This window comes from Lampetra fluviatilis, chromosome 57 (genome assembly GCF_964198595.1).
Source record: "Lampetra fluviatilis chromosome 57, kcLamFluv1.1, whole genome shotgun sequence".
Taxonomy (NCBI): Eukaryota; Metazoa; Chordata; class Hyperoartia; order Petromyzontiformes; family Petromyzontidae; genus Lampetra; species Lampetra fluviatilis.
Genome location: NC_136331.1, coordinates 6,719,313 through 6,742,054, shown reverse-complemented (window position 1 = coordinate 6,742,054; position 22,742 = coordinate 6,719,313). Strand labels below are relative to the sequence as shown.

Here is a 22,742-nt window from a genome sequence, read left to right as displayed (position 1 = left end):
GCAGTCGTGGACGTGAGCATCGAGCTCCTGAACCACGCTGCTGCCGCCATCCGCGAGAACAGGGGTCACCACCTAACAGGTGTTTAAGGTGAACGGTAGCTGGGAGATGTTAACCAACTCGTCTGGTGTGCAGGAGGTCGTGGGTTCGATCCCGGCCCTGACGCCTGCTGTGTACTTGGGAGTCTGCGTGCCTCTCTCTCTCTCTTTCTCTCACCGCGGTCGCGTGGATTTTTTTCTCCGGGTCCTCCGGTTTTTCCCTCCGCATTTTAGCATCAACGTCACGTGTTTTAGAGCGTTTGGCTGCTATCAATGTCCACGTGATGATACGCCGGTGAGTTGAGCTATCATTTGTGACCGCCAGGTCGCTTCTGAAAAAAGAGTTGAACAGCTCAATGGAACCTTACTTGATTTTTCGATTTCAAGCTTTCGTGACTGCAGGGATTCATCTTCTTGGTTCTTTCGGTAAAGTCACGTAGAAGGGAAATAAAAAAAAATAAAAACATAATAAAATACACATTGTCAAGGCGCCCTTCCTCCCCTAACCCAGCTTAAATATACGCTGCCAAGCTTGGTGGTGCTCATTCAGACGCTGTCTTTCCGACAGACCCGTTCTTCACCTGAGGACGGCTGCTTGCGTTGTGGCCGAAACGTCGTGAGAATTGTATTTTATTATGTTTTATTTTTATTCTTTTATTATTTCCCTTCTACGTGACTTTACCGAAAGAACCAAGAAGATTCATTGTTGAGTACGACGTTTCGCTGGTAATTACATCCAGCATCTTGATGAGGCTGCTTGTTGTAATTACCGGTGAAACGTCACAGTACTCGGCTTTTAAATGTTGTTGCAGGTTTACTCTCCACAACGCAACCGGTGTGTGCTGAACTAGTATCGAATTGACACGTTTTGTCTACGTGACAGACCTCGCTGATTGGCTGCGTCGGGTCGTGGTGGGTTTAACGACGACACATTGATATTTACGCGATCTAACCCAACAAAAACAACACCGTCTGTCATTGACAACGATGGAAAAAAAAAACATTGTCATCACATCTGTTCTTTGATTACGAAACACACGGTCTGCTTGCGTCTAAAGCCAACGTGAAAAAAAATCGCACAAAGATGTAAACCATCGGGTTCAAACCACAGGAGGTATAAACCATCATCGCGTGAACTCCGACCATTCTCGCAGCAGCAGGAGCTGTGGCTTTTGGGTGGCCGTCAAACAAAGGCGGTGGTCACCGCATCATCGTCACCATCGCAGCGCTTTACCAGATGCGCTTCTGCGGCCGTCTGGACCGCTCTTCCCTTCCGCTATTAGGAACTAGCTGGGAGCTATGGCACGTTGAAATCCCGATTGAAAACACATTTCTTCAGAACTGCTTTTTGTGTTTCGTCTGTTGTCCTTCGGCCGCACCTCCAATGAGCGCGGTTTGCAAGGTAGCGTGCGGAAACAAGTTCCACATACATAGGTGTATATAATGTCACCTTATTTTATTTAGGCACTACGCTGGCTTTAGGCACGTCGGTCGGTCGGTGGGTGTATTCTGGGTAAGGCACTTTTAGTTTTGAAGCTCTCTATGTATCGCGACCAATATCATTTGAGATGTGGACAAGGAGGAAGAATCAGAGAACGATAGCCCCAAAGGAGAGGACAAATGGAGAGAGAAAAAAAATGTCTAATGGCATCGACGGCGGAGGAGCGCTAGTGAAGGAAAGACAAGGGGTGGATTGAAGACATCGATGAAATAGGACAGAAAGGAAGGGAAGACGCAAGGCAAGGGAACGGGAGGGAAAGAATGAGGATTGGGGGTTGTTGGAGGAGCATGAAGTGAGGGGTCACTTGTGAAAGTGAAACTTTGCACCTGTGGCACACCGCGGGAAGGAAAATAGAGTCACGGATGTAATGCAGATGTCAGGGATGATGATGAGAATGAGAAGGGAGGGAATACAGTGGGGTGGAAAGAGAGAAGGAAGGGAGCAAGGCTGGGAGTGAGCTGCACGGAGGAGAGGCGTCTGTTTTCATAGTGGGCGTCGCTAGCCGTGGAGAGGGGAGGGATTCAGAGTGGGCGTGGCCAAGCAGAAGTCACGTGGTTCACTGGAGGCTTGAGCCGATTGAATTCGAGATAAAGGGCAAAGGAGGGCAGAGCAGGGTGGGGATGGTGGCGGTCAAGGAACTTCCGATAAGGCACAGAGACAGACGGGAAGACTCAGGCTAAGGCACTGTTGTGTGTTTTTGTGTAACGTTATGTAAGTCTGTTGGAATTTATTTCGCGCCGTACATAGCCAACCGTGCTAATCGGAGGTGCGGGGGTGGGGGGGGGCGCGGTCAAGGACAACAGCTAAACACACACAAAAAATCTCACCACCACCACCACCATCATCATGATGACCGTCACCATCATCAGCAGCCATGGTCAATCCACTGCTGGATGACGGCGGCTCCCCCGAGCCTACGCTCTTGATACTACGGCCCTGCAGAGTCTCGGCCCGCAGGGAAACGCCGCAGTGTTGACGCGAAGGCGCTCGCTGGTGCTGCGGGCGGTGGGCGTCGCAGCCACGCGAAGGGATTTGCCGCCACTGCCGTCGATAACCGGGACGGGAGTGGGCTCGCGTGATTTTTGTTCCAGCGTCCTCACGGGGAGGTGCTCTCCATAACACCGCGGCGGCGGCGGCAGCAGCGATCGGCGGCCCCCGGGGGTTCGATTCTCGCGGTCACTTTCGATCTTTCGTCAATTTTTTATTTTTTTACATATAATCTTTTTTTGTCCAGCGACGTAAAAAAACTAAAATCACGAAACGCACCCTTCACCAGCCACGTCGGCCAGGCAGCTTCGTATTCGTCATAGAATAAAGAACAACACGTCAAAACCGAGTTCATTCCTCCGGGAGAAAGTTCGTTGGATGACTCCTCTACGGGAGAGAGGGTCCCGCAGTTGGGGGGGGTTTGGCACTTTGGCTGATAAGACGTCATCAGGGTGAAGAGGATCGCCACAGATTTAAAACCATTGCGGGGGGAGGGATTGACAGCAGCAGCACGGTGATGATGATGGTGATGGTGGGGGGTGATTTCACAATTTGTGTTCAGGGGTGGGGGGGGGCACACGTCAAGACCGCCAGGGGCTGTCGGTGGCCCACGGGCCTTGCAACGAAGAATGCCACCGTGGCGGAATACTCCGTCGGGTTCCGTTCGTTTCAGCGAGGCATGCCTCCCCCCCCCCCCCCCCCCGTTAGCGTCCCAGCGACGACGACGACGGCCGTGGCGCCGGCTCCTGTGGGCCAGCCCAAGCGCGGCACGCTCGCTCTTCATCACGTCAAACTTTATCTGCAGGAGTGAAGTAAAAAAAAAACGCACGCACGTCCTGGGAAGTTGTTGCTTTGTTGTTGTGGATTGTTGTGGTTGACGCGAAACGTTGCTCCCCTCGACTTCAACGAAGCAAAACGCCGCCGCGGCGGCTCGGAGATGTTAACTACTTCGCCTGCTATGCAGGAGGTCGTGGGATCGATCACGACCCCGACGCCTGCTGTTGTGTATCTGGAGGTTGCGTGTCTCTCTCTCTCCGTGGTCGCGTGGATTTTTCCCCGGGTCTTCTAGTTTTCCCCTCCACATTTAGAACCAGTGTCACGCGTTGAGAGTATTCGGCCGCGACAAGTCAATTCATTTTTGGCAAGGTCGCTTCTGAAAAAGAGCTACATCGCTCAGTGGTAAAATAAAAAAAACTGTTTAAAAGTTTCGTTTGATAGGCTCCCGGCAGCCGCGGCAAACACGCCGAGATCCACACCGGCCGCCCTCGGCAGTCTTCAAACCTCGGGCGCTAACGGTGCAGAGCGGGGGCGGCGGCGCCAGCGGTCCCCCCGACATCACACGGCGGTCTCGTTCCCCTGTCCCGGCTTGAGCCACCCGACGGCGCCGGACGCCGCGGCCGCGGCCGCCACGACAACGCAGCCCCTGGCGTCCTTCTTGGTGCGGGCGCCCCCCACCAGCCTGCCGGAGCACCTCCTCCACGAGCCGAGCGTCTTGGCCGACCAGATCCACATGCCCGAGGTGATGCCCACGAGCAGCGACATGAAGATGCGCACCATCTCGACGGCGACGGCGCTCGGCTCGCCGGGCGCGCCCCGCCTCGCCGGGTCCCAGTTGGAGATCTGGTAGAAGTAGCAGGCGATGACGCACGTCGCCGGCACGGTGTAGAGCACCGAAAAGACGCCGATCTTCACCATGAGCCTCTCCAGCTTGTCCGTCTTGGCGCCGCCCTTCTGCAGGTTCGAGCGGATGCGGAAGAGCGCTACGAGGCCCGCAGCGATGAAGAGCGTACCCACGACGAGGTAGGTGAAGAGGGGCGCCACCACGAAGCCCGTGAGCGCGTCCAGGCTCTGGTTGCCCACGTAGCAGAGGCCCGTGAGCTCGTCGGCGTCCACCTGGCGCATGATGAGGATGACGATGGTCTTGAGCGCCGGCACGGCCCACGCGGCGATGTGGAAGTACGAGCTGTGCCGCTCGATGGCCTCGTGGCCCCACTTGAGGCCCGCCGACAGGAACCACGTGAGCGTGAGCACCACCCACCAGATGGAGCTCGCCATGCCGAAGAAGTAGAGGAAGAGGAAGACGATGGCGCAGCCCGTGTTTTTGAGGCCCTCCTGGATGAGGAACGGCTCCGGCGCCGCGTCCTCCAGGTCGCAGGCGAGCTGCTCGCGGCCGACGGCCAGGCGCACCACGTAGGCCACGCTGTAGACGTTGTAGCACCAGCTGAGGAAGATGATGGGCCGCTCCGGGTAGGAGAAGCGCGACGAGTCGATCATGAACGTGAGCACGGTGAAGGCGGTCGACACGAAGCAGAGGCCCGCCCACACGGCCATCCAGCGGTCGGTGAACTCCTTGGTGGGGCGGCCGTAGAGGCCCTTGTCATAGCCGCAGCGCAGGGCGCAGCGCCCGGCGCGCCGCACCCACACGTACTGCTCCCAGTTGGGGCCCATGTCCCGGCACTCGGGGCTCGGCGCCACTACGACGGCGCCGCCGCCGCCGTCGGCGTCGTGCCGAACGTCCGGCTCGTCTCCGCCGGCGCCGCCGACGCCGCCGACGAGCGACGTCAACTTCTTCCGCCCGTCGTCCGCTTTGCCGATGCCGTCGTCGCCGCCGCCGTCCTCCTGCTCGCCGGGGCCCTCCATGCACATGTGGTTGTGGTCGTTCTGCGGCGGGAAGCGGCTGCAGTTGAGGCTGTCGGGCCACGAGAAGCCGAACTCGTTGAGCACGGGCTCGCAGCTCGTCTTCACGCCCAGGCACATGCTGCCGCACGGCCCGATGGGGATGTCCACCTTCTCGGTGCACATGGGCACGTAGACGGAGCACAGGAAGAACTGGCGGAGCACACGAGCACGCGCGCAACGTTCTCAATTAGCGACAGCCATAACGACGACGACGATGTTGTTATTGTTGTTCTCGAGATAACAAAGCACATTCGTGTATGTTCAGCAGCGGAAATGTAGAAGTGCCCGGCGTACGCACATATGGATGTAACTTTCTGACCCGCCCCTAGTGGACGTCGGTGAAAAAGAGCTTCATAGCTCATCGGATTCCTCCAGGTTCTCCTTTGAGGCTGAGTCGACCTAGGGGAGGCCCAGGACCGGTTGAACTATTCGCCAAATGTCACTGGGCCCGCGAGCGTGAATTGAACTCGGCTTGCCCAGGGGTTCGCAGCGCAGCGCGCTAACCGTTGCGCCACCGCTCCCAGTTGTACAAAGACAAAGATCCCCCGTATAGCCTTAACAGACTGTTGGGGCGAGCGCTGTTAGCGAGCACCTATGAAGGCCGGAACGGGACACGAGGATGTGGGTGGCCAGCATCCACGCCCGACCGCCTTGGCGATGTTCACACACTCATTTGAGGCCGAGTCGACCTAGGGCGAGGCCCGGGAACGGTTCAGATAATCGTCACCGGTGTTGGCCGTGAGTGGGAATCGAACCCGGGCGGCCATGTCCATAGCGCAGTGTCGCGCACTCACGCGCTGGGGTCGGGAGTGGGGGCGGGGAGGGGGGAGGGGCGGGGGGGAGGGGCGGGGCGGGGGGGAGGGGCTGTTGGTGGCAGTCACGCGTCAAAGTTGACACGTGGGCACCGGCAACTCGGGTGCCGATGTCGTGGCCCGTGCCACGACATCGGCACCCGGCAGGGCACAGTACGTGAACTATTTTTTTTAAATATTTAAATCGGTTTTATTTATTTTTTTAGCAGGTGTATTTTTTTACAAGCTGCAATGTAGCACTTCTTCAGAAGCGACCTGACAAAGACAAATTATAGCTCGACGCAATGGCCGATGTTCACGTGGAAATGTATAGCAGCCAAATAACTCTAAACGCGTGATGTTGATTCTAAAATGTGGAGGGGGGAAACCCGGAATGAAAAAACCCACGTGACCACCAGGAGAGAGACACGCAAATTCCAAATATGCAGCAGCAGGGTTGGGATCAAACCCACGACCTCCTGTACACCAGGCGAGGTAGTTAACATCTCCTAACCACCGTCGCGTCCCAGCAAATCTGTTGAAACCGTCGCTTAGAGAGAGAGAGAGGGCTCTTTGCACGTAACCAGCATTGGTTCAAGCGAGCCTGGCTCTGCTGCTCCTGCTGCTGATGATGATGATGTCTTGAACCAATGCTGCCGAAATTACGCACTCCCAGAAGGCCGCGCGGCTGATGTAGGGGATGGGTGTCACTTTCTGACTCGCTCTTGATTTGAAGCTTTCGTGACTGCAGGAATCCATACTCTTCGGTTCTTTCGGTAAAGTCACGTGGGTAGAAAAATAAAACAAAAAATAATCTATCACGACTTTTCGATCGCAACACAAGCGGTCGTCCTCTGGCGGAAAAAATAATCCAGCAGTGGAACAGTGAACCCCATACATCTGTGAAAAAATTACTTCATAGCTCATCGAATTCCTCCAGTATGAAGATGTATTAGTCTGTGTTTAAGAAATACGGTATTTATCACGTGCAGAGACCGATACGATGTTGTCTGCTTATATTAACTTCGTAATTGGACATGTGTGAAAGAGAGCTCCATATCTCATCGGATTCCTCCAGTTTAAATAAATATTCTGATATTGATCATTCGGCACCGCTAATCACTTACGTCGAGATCATCCGTAACCACGCGGTTTTATTGGCGCGCGCATCCGTGCCACCACCACCACCACCACCACGCAACGCTCATCATCATCATCTCGTGAGCATCACGCCCGGGTAATTGACGCTGTGAACGACCCAACGCAGAAGACCCCCTGGGTTTGATCTTACACGAAGCTGCTCGTGGTCCCTCACCTCTACATCGCAGCAGCAGCAGCAGACGCGGATACCTGATGATGATGATGATGCACAAATGGAAAATAGAAAACTGTCCCGCAGTGTCGGTGCGACTGTGGTCATCCAGAACAAAGTCCGTACCACGTTGAAGCGACGCAATGCCCCGATCCACAGATACACGAAGCAGGAGGCATCACAGCAATGGCACTACTCCGCGTAGCCCTGACGTGGTTACCTCGACTCCAGGCCGTAGCCATGGAGTCAACATTGGGGGGGACCAAATCTTCCACGGGGGTCTGGGGGTTTCCCCCCCCCCTCCCAGAAAAAAATCTAAATTTGAAAACGAATTTCCTGCCATTTCCTGCCTAAAATATAAATAAATGCACTAACACACAGGATTGACTTTTTATTTATTTATTACATTAATGTCTAATAGTGTATATTGTATTACATTGCTCTGTTTTTTTCTTTTTTACCTTTTCTTGTTTCATTGTAATGTAATCGCAGAGATTAGGGATTAATAAAGTACAACCATAACCGCAATCATATAAACGGAAATCTATTTTATAGCAATATATTGGGGGTGATATTTTGAGCATATTTGAATATTGGGGGAGATGTGTGTCCCCCCAATATATTATAATTACGGCCTTGCCTGGGCTTGAACCCGCCTGCAATGTGAAATAGTAGTCGTTGCCTTTGCGCCGACACCAGCGAGCCAGACGACGACAAGTCGGAGAATTGACGCTCGTTTGGAAGGTGTCTCGTGTCGGAGTCTGGGCGACGCTCCACGGCTGGTGAGATGCTATCACGGCTGCGCCCATCGCCCCCGACTTTTCGCGTCTCGTAACAAACCACACGCGCCTTCACCACCCCAGCCGCCTGCTGTGAACGAGTGCGTCCCAACGAGCGCCTACCTCGTAGGCCGCTTGCAGACGAACGCAGCAGGGCAAGTTTGGCCAGGAGGAATCAAGTGTTCTGTCTACGTGCGCGTGTGCGCGTGTGTGCGGGTCGACTCAGCCTCAAATGAGTACCTGGTGCGATGTGTAAACATCGCCGCTAGGGAGACAAAGGCGTCCGGGCGTGGTGTTGGCCACCCACCCCCTCGTGTGCCGTGCCGGCCTTTATAGGTGCTCGCTAACAGCACTTGCACCTACAGTCTGTTAAGGCTATACGGGGGTTCTTTGTCTTTGTACGTGAGATCATCGCTCTGTCCACCCAACTACTTCACTTGCCAGTTAACGAAACCAAAAACAATCGCTTCTCTCTGCCTCTCGTGGCACAGACGAGGGGAGGAAGGGTGGAGGGGCGGGGTGGAGGGGCGGGGTGGAGGGGGGGGACGGGACGGGACGAAGGGTGGAAGATGCTGAGCCCGAGGAGTCTCGCGTTCGGACAAAGATTCTCCCCGAGCCCTCTAGGAACGGCCCAAGCACGGCTACGGCCTATTGTCTAAGCGTCGTGGGAACGCTGCATGGGCCTCATTACGTCAGTGCCCCCCCCCCCCCACGTGTTTGAGGGGTCCCCTCTACGAGACTTCGTGGAGGTGACTTCCTGCCTCGAGTCGTCTCGACCTCGTCAACTCGTGGGCTCCGTTGGTGGTGAAGTGGCGACTCGTAACGCCGACTCTCAAGTCAGACCTCAGAGTCAGCGCGTTCGTTTATCCTGGAGAAATTCAGCAGCATTCGCAAATTGGTCGTGTTATCCCCTGGCACACGAACGTCGAATTTCCACCACTGCTCACTTGAGGAGGAGGGAGGGAGGAGCGAGAGAGGGAGGGAGGAGGTAGGGGGGAGGTAGGGAGGGAGGAGGAGTACCTAAACGCTGCTGCACAGAAGATTAGCAGCGTCTGTTCTCACAGTGGGCGGTGACGGAATAAATGGGAGGAGTTCAAAGTGGGTGGGGGGGGCACACGGAAGTCACGTGGTTTACCAAATAAAGTTATAAAAATCTGGTCTGGGACACACAGACACGCACACACTCCTACCGGCTTATAAGACGTGCTCCCAACTGTTGCTTTACAATACATCGTGGTGAGGTGGGGGGGGGACAGGGGGCAGTGCGTCTTATAATCCGAAGAATACGGTAGACACACCAAACAGTGAACGCAATTGTTTCAACACGGGACTTCTTAAAAAAGCCAAGTTGCCGCAGCAGCTTTGACAAAGGTCAAGAACTAAATGACCTCTTGCTTAGCACGCTCCTCTATCCACTGCTGGATGAGGGCCTCCCTGCGCAATGCGGACCGTGGAGCAGGCGGAGGTGGTGTCGGAGGCTTCTATCACCAACTTTTCCACGTTGTAGTGATAGGTTTTTACCCTTTAAACTGGTACAAAGACTGACACCTTTATACAAGGCATCATGTTTGCAATAACCACAACACAAGCAGTCAAAATGCAAACAAAAAATAAACAACTCTGATGATGATAATGATATGCACTGTCCTTGAAGTTGATTGGTCCACATCTGAGACAGCTTTTCTTAGAGCCTAGTCTCCATTGGTGTTGGACCAGATGACGCCAAAAGGCGTACAACTCAAAGACAGCGCACTATCAGAGTATTGAGAGCTCGGGGTAAGTATTTACACTATGAGACATTTCCTTTACCAGTGTCAAAATATAGTTGTTTAAAGTTAAAACCGTCGTTGGGAAATCAAACCTCAAGTCGCCGGGCCCGTTGTTGCAATTGCGCTAACCGCCACCCCGCCTAACATCTGGCCTTTCACAATATTCGACACAAGACGAGACAAATATTCCCCCCTCCCCTATAGCCCTACCAGACGTTTTGGGGCAAGTGCTGTTAGAGACCCACTTATATGAATGTGGAGAATCAAACCTCGAGTCTCCAAGCCGCCGGTGGTGCAATGCCCTAACGACTTCGCCACAACACAACACAACCACCACCGCCACCGCCACCTCTAACAACCTCTGCGCTTTCACAATAATCGCACGAGGCAATCGCGCGAGCACGTGGGTTGACTTAAGTGACAGCGAACTGCGTGGCCACGGTCCATTAGCCGTCAGCAGGGCGCGCGCATTAGCGCTGATGAGACGGTGGCTTTGTAGTTGCCAAGCGGGGCGGAGTAAAATGCGTTCACGAACTCACGTTGCGTACGTATGCAAAGTTGAACTTCCATCGCACCGTACATATCCTACCGTGCTAATCGGAGGTGCTGGGGGGGGGGAGGACAACAAACTGAACCGGTGGTTACTCTTTGGTTCTTTCGGTAAAGTCACGTAGTTAGAAATAAAATAAAAAATAAAACAAATCACGACGTTTCGAGCGCAACACAAGCGCTTGTGTCACGAAAGCTTCAAATCAAGATTGAACCGGTGGTTCTTAGCCTCTACTGCAGCCTTGCACCTCTGGTTCTCCGTCGTTAAGTTTGTTGTATAATGTTGATAAATACACAGGGGTGGATTAAACAAAGTAAGTTGTACTTACGTGCCCTTGCTTAATTTGTTTTTTCGATTATTAACCTCCTGCTTTGATAATAGTTCACAAGCTACCGATGTGCCGAATGAAGAACGCGTTTATAAATCAGATTGCAGTGCCACCCCTGCTTTGTGTGTGCCTGCCACGTGGTTCGGAAAAATTAACCCGTAAAAACAAAGTTTTTCACTATAAATCCTTTATATGCGTGTTCAATGGGCCACAACCCAGCCCACATTGGTCTTTGAAACGGGCGGCTAGAGTCCTCTCGTCCTCTGGCTTGAGATGGCTGCCACCTATGGGTCAGATTCTGCCACCATTAAGCAATTGGTAATTAAATATAAAAGAAAATTACCTAAAAAGTGTAAAATTTTGGGAATTTTTTTCACGAAAAGAAATTGTCACGCACAACGAGTCTGTGTGCAAAATGTCAGCTCGATTGAATCACGGGAAGTGGGTTAAAAAACGACCGAAAAATTTGCACGGTCGTAAGCGCGCAAGCAAGCAAGCAAGTGAACTTAATATAAAGGATTTAAAAATCACCACCCGCGGTCTTGAACAAACAAAGGTGGAACGTACGAAAAATAAGAATACGTTTAATCCCATTCTGGCGATCAAACAGGAGGTGTTAAGATGTCCAAAACGCCGAATAGCTACGTCTTGCATGGAATCAAGTTTCTGCATTGACCACGCACAGTACTTGCTGTGAACATGCAAACAAAGCACGCTCTGGTAATGATCAACGTTCATTGTCTTTGAAACTGATTGGTCTACAGCAGAGACGGCGGCCTTCTTCATGACCTGGTCTCGCCACCAGCGTCAGACCAGAGAACGACGCCAAAACGGCGAGCAGTGGAACTAACGGAGAAGGGAAAAGTGCCCCACGAACCACGGGGGGGGGGGGGGGGTTGGTGGGGCTTGCGGTGACGGGCGCGCGTGCTTGGAATAATTGACACCGAAGTGCGCCCAGGAAGGGAACACGTGGATTAGAGAGCGAGGCGCGTTGGGGGTTCACGACGTCTTTCAAACTGTCAGCAATAAGCGGGTGGGGCCTCGCGCAGAGGACACGTCAAATGCTTGCCACATTGTTCGCACAGCAACTGCGGCTACTCGCAAAGATCACCCGCGATGATCTGCTCGCGAGTAGCAACCTGTGAAGTTTCACCAGCGCGGTGCACGAGGGGGGCGTGTGGAACAACGCCACGCCGTTGACTCCCGTAACCCGAAAACCGGGTACTCATTTCAGGCTGAGTCGACCTAGAGGGAGGCCTAGGACCGGTTTCCAATGTTGTCGCTGCCACTGCTGTTCGGTCGTGAGCGGGAATCGAACTCGGGTGGGTCGTGGTTTCGTGGCGTACTACCGCTCCCCCACGTACAAAAATTGTCCAGAACGCGTGCGAAAATAAAATTGATGATACAAACGGAGCGCCCATATAGATTCAGCCTCTCAAATATTTGCCCGGTTTAAACTGCACACGTTAGGAGTACCAAAGCCAAAGATCTCCCCCCCACCCACCCCTACGGCCTTTAACGCACGATCGGGGCAAGTGCTGTTCGCGAGTGGCAAGCTCCTACGAAGGTCGCCACGGCCACGCGAGGACGGGTGAGATAGCCAGCGAGCGTAGGGGTGAGCGTTAGGGTGAGTTAGTCCGTACGGTGCCCCGGTGTTGCCATACGGTCGCGGTAGGCGAGATGCATTCAAAGCGCTGCACTACCGAGCGTGATTTTGATTACTCGGCGCTCTGAGATTGCTCTGTCGCGATCACGGGGGCTGATAACAACCAAACCAGTCGTGACGACCGCGACGGTGGTGATGAAGGTGATAAGGAAGACCGATTATGATGATGATGGTGGTGGGCGGTGCCGATGATGAACGCGATAACGCAGCAGCGTGAATGGACGCGGACCGCTGGGCACACACGAATCTGTTTTGATAGCGCAACACCGCGACTCAACACGGTCGATGGTATACTCTTAGGTTTTTTCGGTAAAGTCACGTAGGTAAAAATTAAATAAAAATAATTAAAGATAAATAAGAATAAAAAATAGAAGAAATAATAAAAAATAAAATAATAAATCACGACGTTTCGGAGGCAACACAAGCTTCCGTCTTCAGGTGGAACCGTCACAGCACGATTGCTGTATCCTCTTTACTTCACTTGATACAGCAATCGTGCTGTGACGGTTCCACCTGAAGACGGAAGCTTGTGTTGCCTCCGAAACGTCGTGATTTTTATTTTATTTCTATTATCTCTTCTATTATTTTTTATCTTTTATTGTTATATTATTTAATTTTTCACCAACGTGACTTTACCGAAAAAAAACATAAGAGTATGAATCCTTGCGGTCACGAAAGCTTCAAATCTAGAATAAACGGTCGATGGTAACACCGCGCGCGCATCTGGCGACGTTTCTGACAACGGACCGTCGCCAATTCGTGCAATTAGTTTGGTAGGCTCAGCAGCGGCGGCGGCGGCGTCGACAATTGATTTAAGTGTTGATTCATGATTCGCCGCTACTTAAGCGGTGCGCGAGAAGACGCGACGTGCGGTGCTGACGACGGATACGCTGTTGGCCTTTGTGTGTTCGGTGAAGCGGTTAAACGGTACAACGTGATGAAGACGGCGAAGATGATGATGATGACTATGATATAATTAATATAGGATGATGATGATGATGATATTAGACACGACCATGATGATGATGATGATCACAGCATTAATCGCGCACGACGATTAGAGCCACGATGACGGATCGTGATGATGAATTTTGGCAATAATAATAATGACGAAAAGTATGTTAACATAATCAACAGTGGACTAGGATGATAATGCTGATGATGACAGTGATGATGATGACAGTGATGATGATAGTGATGATGATGGCAATGATGATGATGACAGTGATGCTGATGATAGTGATGATGATGGCAATGATGATGATGATAGTGATGATGATGATGACAGTGATGATGATGATGATGATAGTGATGATGATGGCAGTGATGATGATGATAGTGATGATGATGATGACAGTGATGATTATAGTGATGAGGATAGCGCAGGTTCTGTTTGTGACGGCGGTGTTGTTGTTGTTGTTGATGATCCACGTGGGCCGGTGATTCAAGCGAGCGGTTCGCGACCATTAAATATGTTGCGAGTTCGAACCCTGGTCTTGGGGAGGGGTTCATGCTTGTTTACTCAGCCAATCAGCCCTCCAGGCGCCGGTAAAATTAGTATCGCTTCATGCAGAAGTCAACAGTCTAAATAGAATCGCCCCCCCCCCCCCCTAAGCCCGTCTTAGGAATGTGGAATTTCTACAAGTAGCTCTACAGGGCTGTCAAAAATACACACACAAATACAAGCGATGATACGAGCAACGATTAATCGATTACTCATTCGTGCCGGAAATCACGTGCCACTACTTTTGACTGTCGTGGTCATTGCTCGATTTAGCCGCTGCCGCTGCTGCTGCTGTAGCTGTAGCTGTAGCCGCTGCCGCTGCTGCTGCTGCACGGTGCCCGCTCATGACACACCACTCGGCAGCCCGCGTCGCCTGGAAATAGCCGAGGCTAAGTCAGGCTCCGAGGCGACTCCTTCCGATTCGACCAAAGCCCCTGCGCGGTCCGACCTTGCAGCTCCTCCAGCTCTCTCTCTCTCACGTCTTCTTCGAACGCTGGGGAGCAGGACAAGCCCCTCTCTGTACCAGCGTGGACGGCACCCTCGTGTTCACCTTCTGAAGCGCTCGCTCGTCACCGTGGCGTGCGCGATGAACACCACCACCACGTGGCTTTTCTTTCGTGTTGTGCGCGGCGCATTTAGCGCCACAGCGCTTAGATTTGTAGCGTTTGTTTAATTTGTTTGCTGGTGACTTTGTGTATTTCGTATCGGAATCGCCTCCAGTCAGTGGCGGCTCCTGCAAAATCTCTCAGGGGGGGCAAATGTCTGGATGATTGATAAGGATAAGGTCCACCCATGCAATGGATAAATTAACAGCTTAAGCATGTAAAGGCAACTTCACTTCTTTAATATTAATGAAAAATAAAGTGACTCTTACAATACATCTTGTTTGTTTCTATCTCACTATTATTACAATCCACTTAGTTTCTTTTATTAAAGATTCCACTAGGTGGCGACAAATAATATTGTTGACTGAAACGTGCTTACGTATGATGACGTAAGCACGTTAGTGCGAGCCCTCCCGGAAGCCATAGAGAATGCATTGCAGCGCCCGCCTTTCGAAAAAAAACATCTTTGAATGTAAGTCTATGGGACCACTCGGGGCGATTCTCAGCCGGAGTGAAATCGCCCAAAAAGAGGCGGTACTCCACAGAACGTGACATGACGCTGATTGGACTATATCCAGAGGCACAGTGACGGCTGAGATTGGTGGTGCGTCGCCCAATCGCCCTAATGAAGAAACCGCCCCTGCCTCCAGTGCTGTTGCTGCTGGCGGCAATAAAAGTTGTTTACAAGTCAAAGTCTCTACCCCCTCTGTCCCTACTCTATGTCGATGTTCCCCCTGTTTTCTATCCTCTCTCGCTATCTCGCTCGCTCCGGTGCGTGGCGCGGGTTCTGTATGTTCGTTGAACTTCTTTCGCACCGTACGTAGCCCCCCCCCTCCTTCTCCCATCCCCTCCCCCGAACCCCCCACGTGCCAGCATCGTCCGTGGCGCAAGTGTCTATTCGCAGCGCTGTGCTCTGAACCCAGCAAGAAAAATTCAAATTTTATTGCTGTGGTTTTTCACAGCTGATGATGATTGCATGTGTTGCAATCGAAACGTCGTGAGAATGTTATTGTTTTATATTAATATTATTTTATTGTTTCCCTTCTGCGTGACTTTACCGAAAGAACTTCTAAGATCTTCTGAGTTCGACCCCCCCCCCGCTACCCACACCCTTGCCACGGCTAACATTAGTGGCGCGTGAGTCGTCCTATGCCGGCCCCCCTTCACTAACCCGCTCTGAGCAGCGTGAAGTATTCATATTCTTAGGATTTTTGGGTGAAGTCACGTAGGTAAAAATTTTAAATTAATAAAAGTAAAATAAAAATAAAATAAAAATCACGACGTTTCGGAGGCAACACAAGCATCCGTCTTCAGGTGGAAGCTTGTGTTGCCTCCTCTCCACCCACCCACGACCGATACGGCCGAATGTTTATTTTGACAGGTGAAGCCCGCTGAGCTGTCTAGCTCCTTTTCAGAAGCGACCCCTGGACACAACGAAGTGGCTCATAACGTGAACATTTCACAGCAGCCAAAAACTCTAAACGCGTGGTGCGTAAAGTGGACGGGAAAACCCGGAGGACCCGGAGAAAAATCCACGCGACCACGGGGAGAACACGCAAACTCCCAGGCGAGGTAGTTAACATATCCTAGCCACCGTGATGATGATGATGAGAGAGACACGCAAACTCAAAATAATCAGCAGCAGGCATCAAGGTCGGGATCGAACCCACGACCTCCTGTACACCAAGCGAGGTAGTTAACATCTCCGAGCCACCGTGGTATACAGAGTAGGGAGGCCTCCACCCAGCAGTGGACTTACAAAGTGCTGTACATTATTAGAATTGTCTTATTGGTAGAGCAATGTCATCACCTTTGGGTCTCACATTGTCTCGTCTCCACACTCACCCTTTATACTTCAGACTCGGCTCTCTCCCGTGTCTGAGACAGAGAGAGAGAGCAGAGTGACTCCCCGTGGTCTCAATGGAATCTATCTGCCCATAAAGGTCACCAATTTGTCTCCCCCGACATCACAATCACCACCCGTTCTACCGCTCGTGCCCATTCACTCACTCCCGTACGAATGACCTCAACCGATGCACGCGTCACATGTTGGGACGCTATTTTTAAAGTGACATTGCATCACACTACAGTACAGTACTATTTAAAAAAAAACATTATCATTGCCTCGAGGTTCCAGGCTGGCTGATGGCTGGGCTCCTTTGCACCCCAACATTGTTAGCGGCTGCTGCTGCTGCTGGGCCGTTGACACCGAAGCTAGCTGGGTAACTGGCTGCACATGATTTTGGCGTGGAACAGATAAACATTGAATCGAGTTGACAGGGTGCAAGAAGAAGCTGGGAAGACATGTATTATTAATAATTATTATTATGGATAGCGACACTGAAGGGTTGGGAGTAAAGAATACATTTTACAAATATAACGACGCTGATTAGTACGATGCGTAAGATGTCCAACATACATCCACAATTGCTCAAACGTTTCAACCAGCGCTCCAATCAATGCAATTCCTTCGGCAGAACATTCTTTTGAATCCTAGTGACCGCGAACAAATATTACGACGCAGAATTATCGAGGCAAATGTATCACGACACGAGATAGCCGCCCACTGTACTGTGAGTCCAGGAAGACGTGACAGATGTCATTTATATTTCGTTGCAAAGCAAACAGGAGTGACTATAATGATAATAACAACACAATAGCCCTTTGCCAATCCACTGCTGTACGTATGCTGAACTTCTTTCGCACCGTACGTAGCCAACCGCGCTAATCGGAGGTGCAGTGTTGAGTCTATGGGTAGTGTTAAGTCTATGGGTAGTGTTGAGTCTATGGGTAGTGTTGAGTCTATGGGTAGTGTTGAGTCTATGGGTAGTGTTGAGTCTATGGGCAGTGTTAGTCTATGGGTAGTGTTTGTTAGTCTATGGGCAGTACGTGCGTTGAACTTCTTTCGCACCGTACGTAGCCAACCGCGCTAATCGGTGGTGCAAGGGCGAAGACCTCGTGCTGGACATGAGGCCCTGCTCCCCACCCACGCCGTGGTCGACCGTGGAGCTTGTCTGGCCACGCTTAAGCACCGCGTGGGGGTGACGACCTTCAGCTCCACAGTCTCGGAGCGGGGGCAAAGTTCGGATGTCACTCGGACGCGGGCTCCCATGCTTGGCGGCAGAGGTCGCAAACGGGTTTTGATTCCTTACCCGTACCCGTACCCGGCCGGACCAGGGTCACAAACGGGTACCCGTACCCGGCCGGGTACGGGTAGCCGGGTGTCGGGTAGGGTACGGGTATCGGGTACCCGGTTGCGACCTCTGCTTGGCGGTGGCGAGGGGTGGGGGGGCTCGAACTCAGGCGCGCGGAGCGAGTGAAACGCAGCCGAGCCGCGAAGCGTGTTGTTTTGTTTGCTGGAAAATACCCGTGGAATTTCACGGTTTAAGTCACAAACCTCCCCACCACCACCACCACCACCAAAGATTCCATTTAGCCTCGACCCCCCCCCCCCCAATTCTTCTCATTAGACTCGCAAAGACAAAGCTCCCGCGTGTAGCCTTAACAAACTTTCTGGGCAAGTTTCTGTTAGCGAGCACCTATTAAGGCCGCTGCGGCAAACGAAGGGGCTTTGATATGACGCTCAAACAAAAACCAACCTGACCGGTCGCCCTCTAGTCTCCTCCTGCCCTGATGTTGACACACAGCACGAGGCACTGATTTGAGGCTGAGTTGACTGTGGGGATGCCCGCGCCCGGTTCCGAAAACTTGCAAGAGTCACTCGCAAAATTGATGAACGGGAACCGAACTCGGGACGCCGGGTTCGGAACGCAGCGGTCCCACAATGCACCGCCACCGATTCGCCCGCTGAGACGCACGCATTCATATTCACTTTCTTCATCTATCCACTGCTGGTGAAACACACATTCACAACGCTGGGCAAGACGGCTTCAACGTACTAGGACCGTCTTCTTGGTTCTTTCGGTAAAAGTCACGTAGAAGGGAAATAATAAAAGAATAAAAATAAAACATAATAAAATACAATTCTCACGACGTTTCGGCCACAACGCCAGCAGCCGTCCTCAGGTGAAGAACAGGGCTGTCGGAAAAACAGCGTCTGAATGTTTCAGACGCTGTCTTTCCGTTTGAATGTTTCAGACGCTGTCTTTCCGACAGCCCTGTTCTTCACCTGAGGACGGCTGCTTGCGTTGTGGCCGAAACATCGTGAGAATTGTATTTTATTATGTTTTATTTTTGAAACATTCAGACACTGTCTTTCCGACAGCCCTGTTCTTCACCTGAGGACGGCTGCTTGTGGCCGAAACGTCGTGAGAATTGTATTTTATTATGTTTTCTTTTTATTATTTTATTATTTCCCTTCTACGTGACTTTACCGAAAGAACCAAGAAGATGAATCCCTGCAGTCACGAAAGCTTTAAATCGAAAAGTACTAGGACCGGTTCAGATCTAGACAATATAACTGGCCACTGATGTTACTCTGAACGCTGGGCTCAAAGCACCAGTGCGCTAACCATTGCGCCACCACTCCGCATGCATACACACGTACGTGTACATACATAACTGTGATCCACGTAGGGATACCCCACTGACTTCTTATACAGTTTCACGCATGTGTATTTCTACTGTATCATCACGGTCATGCCCATCATCACCACCATCACCGTCATCACGAGTGCCATCATCATGACACCACAATTATCACCACCATCAGCACCATCATCACCACACCACCATCATTCTCACCGCCATCATAATCATTACCACAACAACCACTATTATCGTTGCCACCACCATGACCATCATCACTATCACCACCGTTCCCACCATGATCATCGTCGTCATGGTCACTACCACTATGACCGTCTTCACCATCACCATTATTTTCATGGTCACCACCATCATCACCATCATCACCACGACCATCATCACCATCATCACCGTTTCCACCGTGATCATTATCTTCATGGCCACTACCACCACCATCATCATCACCACGACCATCATCACCACGACCATCATCACCACGACCATCATCACCACGACCATCATCATCACCATCACCACGACCATCATCATCACCATCACCACGACCATCATCATCACCACCTATGAAGGCCGGGACGGCACACGAGGGATGGGTGGCCAGCACGACGCTCGACCGTTTTTGTCTCCCCACTAACGACGCTTACATACCCCCACGAAGTACACATTTGAGGCTAAGTCGACCTAAGGGAAACCCAGGACCGGTTCAGATAATCGTCACTGGTGTTATCCGTGAGCGGGAATCGAACTCGGATGGCTGGGTTTGTAGTGCAGCGCGCTAACCGCTACACCACCGCTCCCCCACGATAACCACCACCCTCTCCATCCATCATTACCACCACCACCACCTCCACCATCAATCTAAACTAAACTTTCTAATTTTACCTGCTAAAGTCCACTGAGCGACGTAGCTTTTTTTCAGAAGCGATCTGGCCACAAATGATAGCCCGACGAAGTGGGCTTATCACGTGGACATTAACAGCAGCCAAGGAACTCTCAACGCACGAGAAAAAACCACGCGACCACGGACAGAGAGACACCGCAAACTCCAAATATACAGCAGCAGGCGTCAGGGTCGGGATATAACACACGAACCTCCTGCAAACCAGGCGAGGTAGACAACATCTCATAGCCACTGCGATTATGACGAGAGAGAGACACGCAAACTCCAAATATCCATCAACATCCGTCAGGGTCGGGATTGAACCCACGAACCTCCCGTACACCAGGCGCGGTCGTCAACATCTCCGCCTACCTGCAGCTGCTGCGAGCACCCGTACTGGATGAGCGGCGTGAACGTCTGCAGCTGCAGCTCGGCGTCCAACTGCAGCTCGTTGCCCAGCAGGTTGGGCATGCGGGTCACGTTGTAGCCCAGGTGGTGGCACATGGAGATGCGGATGGGCTCGCATCTCCGCTCGTCTTCGTCGTCGTCGCCGCCGTCGCCCGCCGCCAGACCCACGGCGACTCCGAACGCGGCCGCGGGTCTCGGCACTCCGTGCATCGTCAACAGCAGCAGCAGCAGTGACAGCTGCAGCGGCAGCAGCAGCAGCAGCCGCGGCTGCTGCGGCGGTAGCAGGCGGCGAGACGGTGGCAGCGACGCCGTCCTTAGACGCCCCATGATGGTGTTGAGGCTCTGCCTGTCAACCCGATGCTCTGTTGGTGATGGTGGTGGTGACGTTACTGCAGAAGGAGTTGGTAGGTGATGTTTCTACCGCTGTTGATGATGGTGGTGATGTTGGTGATGATTGCGGTGGTGTTGATGATGATGATGCTGCTGGAGAAGGTGGATGATGATGTTGCTGATGATGGTGATGTTGGTGATGGTAGTGGTGGTGGTGATGGTGCTGACGTTACTGCAGAAGGAGTTGGTAGGTGATGTATCTACCGCTGTTGATGATGGTGGTGATGTTGGTGATGATTGCGGTGGTTTTGATGATGATGATGCTGCTGATGGAGTAGGTGGATGATGATGATGTTGCCGAATATGTTTCTGCTGCTCCTGCTGGTGTTGCTGATGGTAGAGTAGGTGGATGATGATGTTGCTGATGATGGTGAAGTTTCGACTACTGTTGCTAGTGGTGGTGGTGGTGATAGTGGTGGACTTGGCGATGATGTTTCGGCTACTGTTGACAGTGGTGCTGCTGCTGCTGATGATGATGCTGCTGCTGCTGACACTGATGCTGCTTGCACTTCTCCGTTACAGGTAATGTTTCAGCGACCGATTATTATACCGCTGATGATAGCCGCTGCTGCTGATGATAATGATCCTGCTGATGAGGATGCTGCTGCTGATCCTGCTGATGATAATGATGATGTTGCTGCTGATGATGATGATGCTGATGTTGATGATAAAGTCCCGAGGTGCCGAACGTTCAACGTCGCGGGCACAACCAACTCCGGACGTCCTGGGCACACGCGGATTTGGTAAGTTCCCAGGTGCCGTGTGGCCTCTTCCCTCTCGGCGCACGCAGCCGCTTTGCTCTCCTCGCCTCCGACAAAAGTTCCACTCCCTGGTCCCAGTCTCAAGCCAAGACTCTTGCCACTGCAGCAACGGGGAGGGGGGGGGGCTGAGGAGTAGGAGTTGGGGGGGGGGTATCAAGCAACAAGCAACTTTGCCGCTCCCTCCGCGCAACGCAACAGCAGCCGCCGTCTAGCCACGAAGCGTCGGTTGGGGTCCCCGCTGCGCTTGTGCCAGGCTGGGTCGCACCTCGAGGCGCGCGTCAAGGTCTTCTCGTCTCGCTCGCCGCTGTCGCAACTTCAGGGCGCGCGCGGCGAACTGAAACTTCGGCTGCCCAACGGGCGCATCGTGCACTCATCCGCAACAAGGTAGGGGTAGGATGGAGGGGGGGTCTCCGATGTCTGCTATTGGCCGCGGACTTCCACGGTGATAGACGTCGTGGTGGTGTTGGAGGAGGAGCGCTGTGGTCCCGGCAATAGGGAACGGAGACGGCGCGAGGTGACAGCAGCAGCGGCGGCGGCCACCCCCCAGCAGCGTCAGGCATCAGCAACAGGAGGTGGTGGTGTGCGGAGTATGCAAGCCGAGGGAGAGCCAAGGATGGGAAGGGAGGGAGAGAGAGTGAGCGGAGAGGGGGAGGGGAGGAGTGCAGCTCCAGCCAATAGGGTGGCGAGGAAGCATTGTCGAGGGTGGGATGGCTCACCCGGGTTGGGATTGCTCACCCGGGCTGGGAAGCCAATGGAGAGCCAGAGAGAGTGAGAGAGAGAGAGGAGTTGCTTGAGCCATTCGCGTTCGGCTCGCTGCCGCAAGCCCCAAGTGGATTTTGAGCGCGCGCAACGCAAAGACAAAGACCCACTCTCCCCCCCACACTACACACCGCAGAGGGTATTCATTTGAGGTTGAGTGGACCTAGGAGAGACCCAGGACCGGGCCTCCCCTAGGTCGACTCAGCCTTAACAGTGAGTACCTGGCGCGGTGTGTAAACATCACCAATGGGGAGACAAAGGCGGCCCGGCGTGGTATTGACCACCCACCACCTCGTGTGTCGTCCCGGCCTTCGTGTGTGCTCGCTAACAGCACTTGCCCCAAGAATACGTTAAAGCCTTTACGGGAGGCCTTTGTTTTGAGTTGTTGATAGGCGCGTGAGTGGATTGGTGTGTTACTGGATATGTGAGTGGATCGGCGAATGAGTGGATAGGTTGGTGAGTGAGTGAGTGTGTCAGTGGATAGGTGAGTGAGTGGATAGGTGTGTTACTGGATAGGTGAGTGGATAGGTT

General features: G+C 52.6%; 1 protein-coding gene across 1 annotated transcript; it reads right to left on the bottom strand.

Moving 5' to 3' along the window:
* Positions 1 to 3,211: 3,211 nt before the first annotated feature.
* LOC144950302 (frizzled-4-like) lies at positions 3,212 to 22,025 on the bottom strand. Its single transcript, XM_078880394.1, has 2 exons — positions 20,266 to 22,025; positions 3,212 to 5,353 (listed from the first exon to the last, which is right to left on the bottom strand). Exons 1-2 carry the CDS (start codon positions 20,626 to 20,628, stop codon positions 3,860 to 3,862), a joined length of 1,857 nt encoding a protein of 618 aa, XP_078736520.1. The 5' UTR covers positions 20,629 to 22,025; the 3' UTR covers positions 3,212 to 3,859.
* Between the last annotated feature and the right edge of the window lie 717 nt (positions 22,026 to 22,742).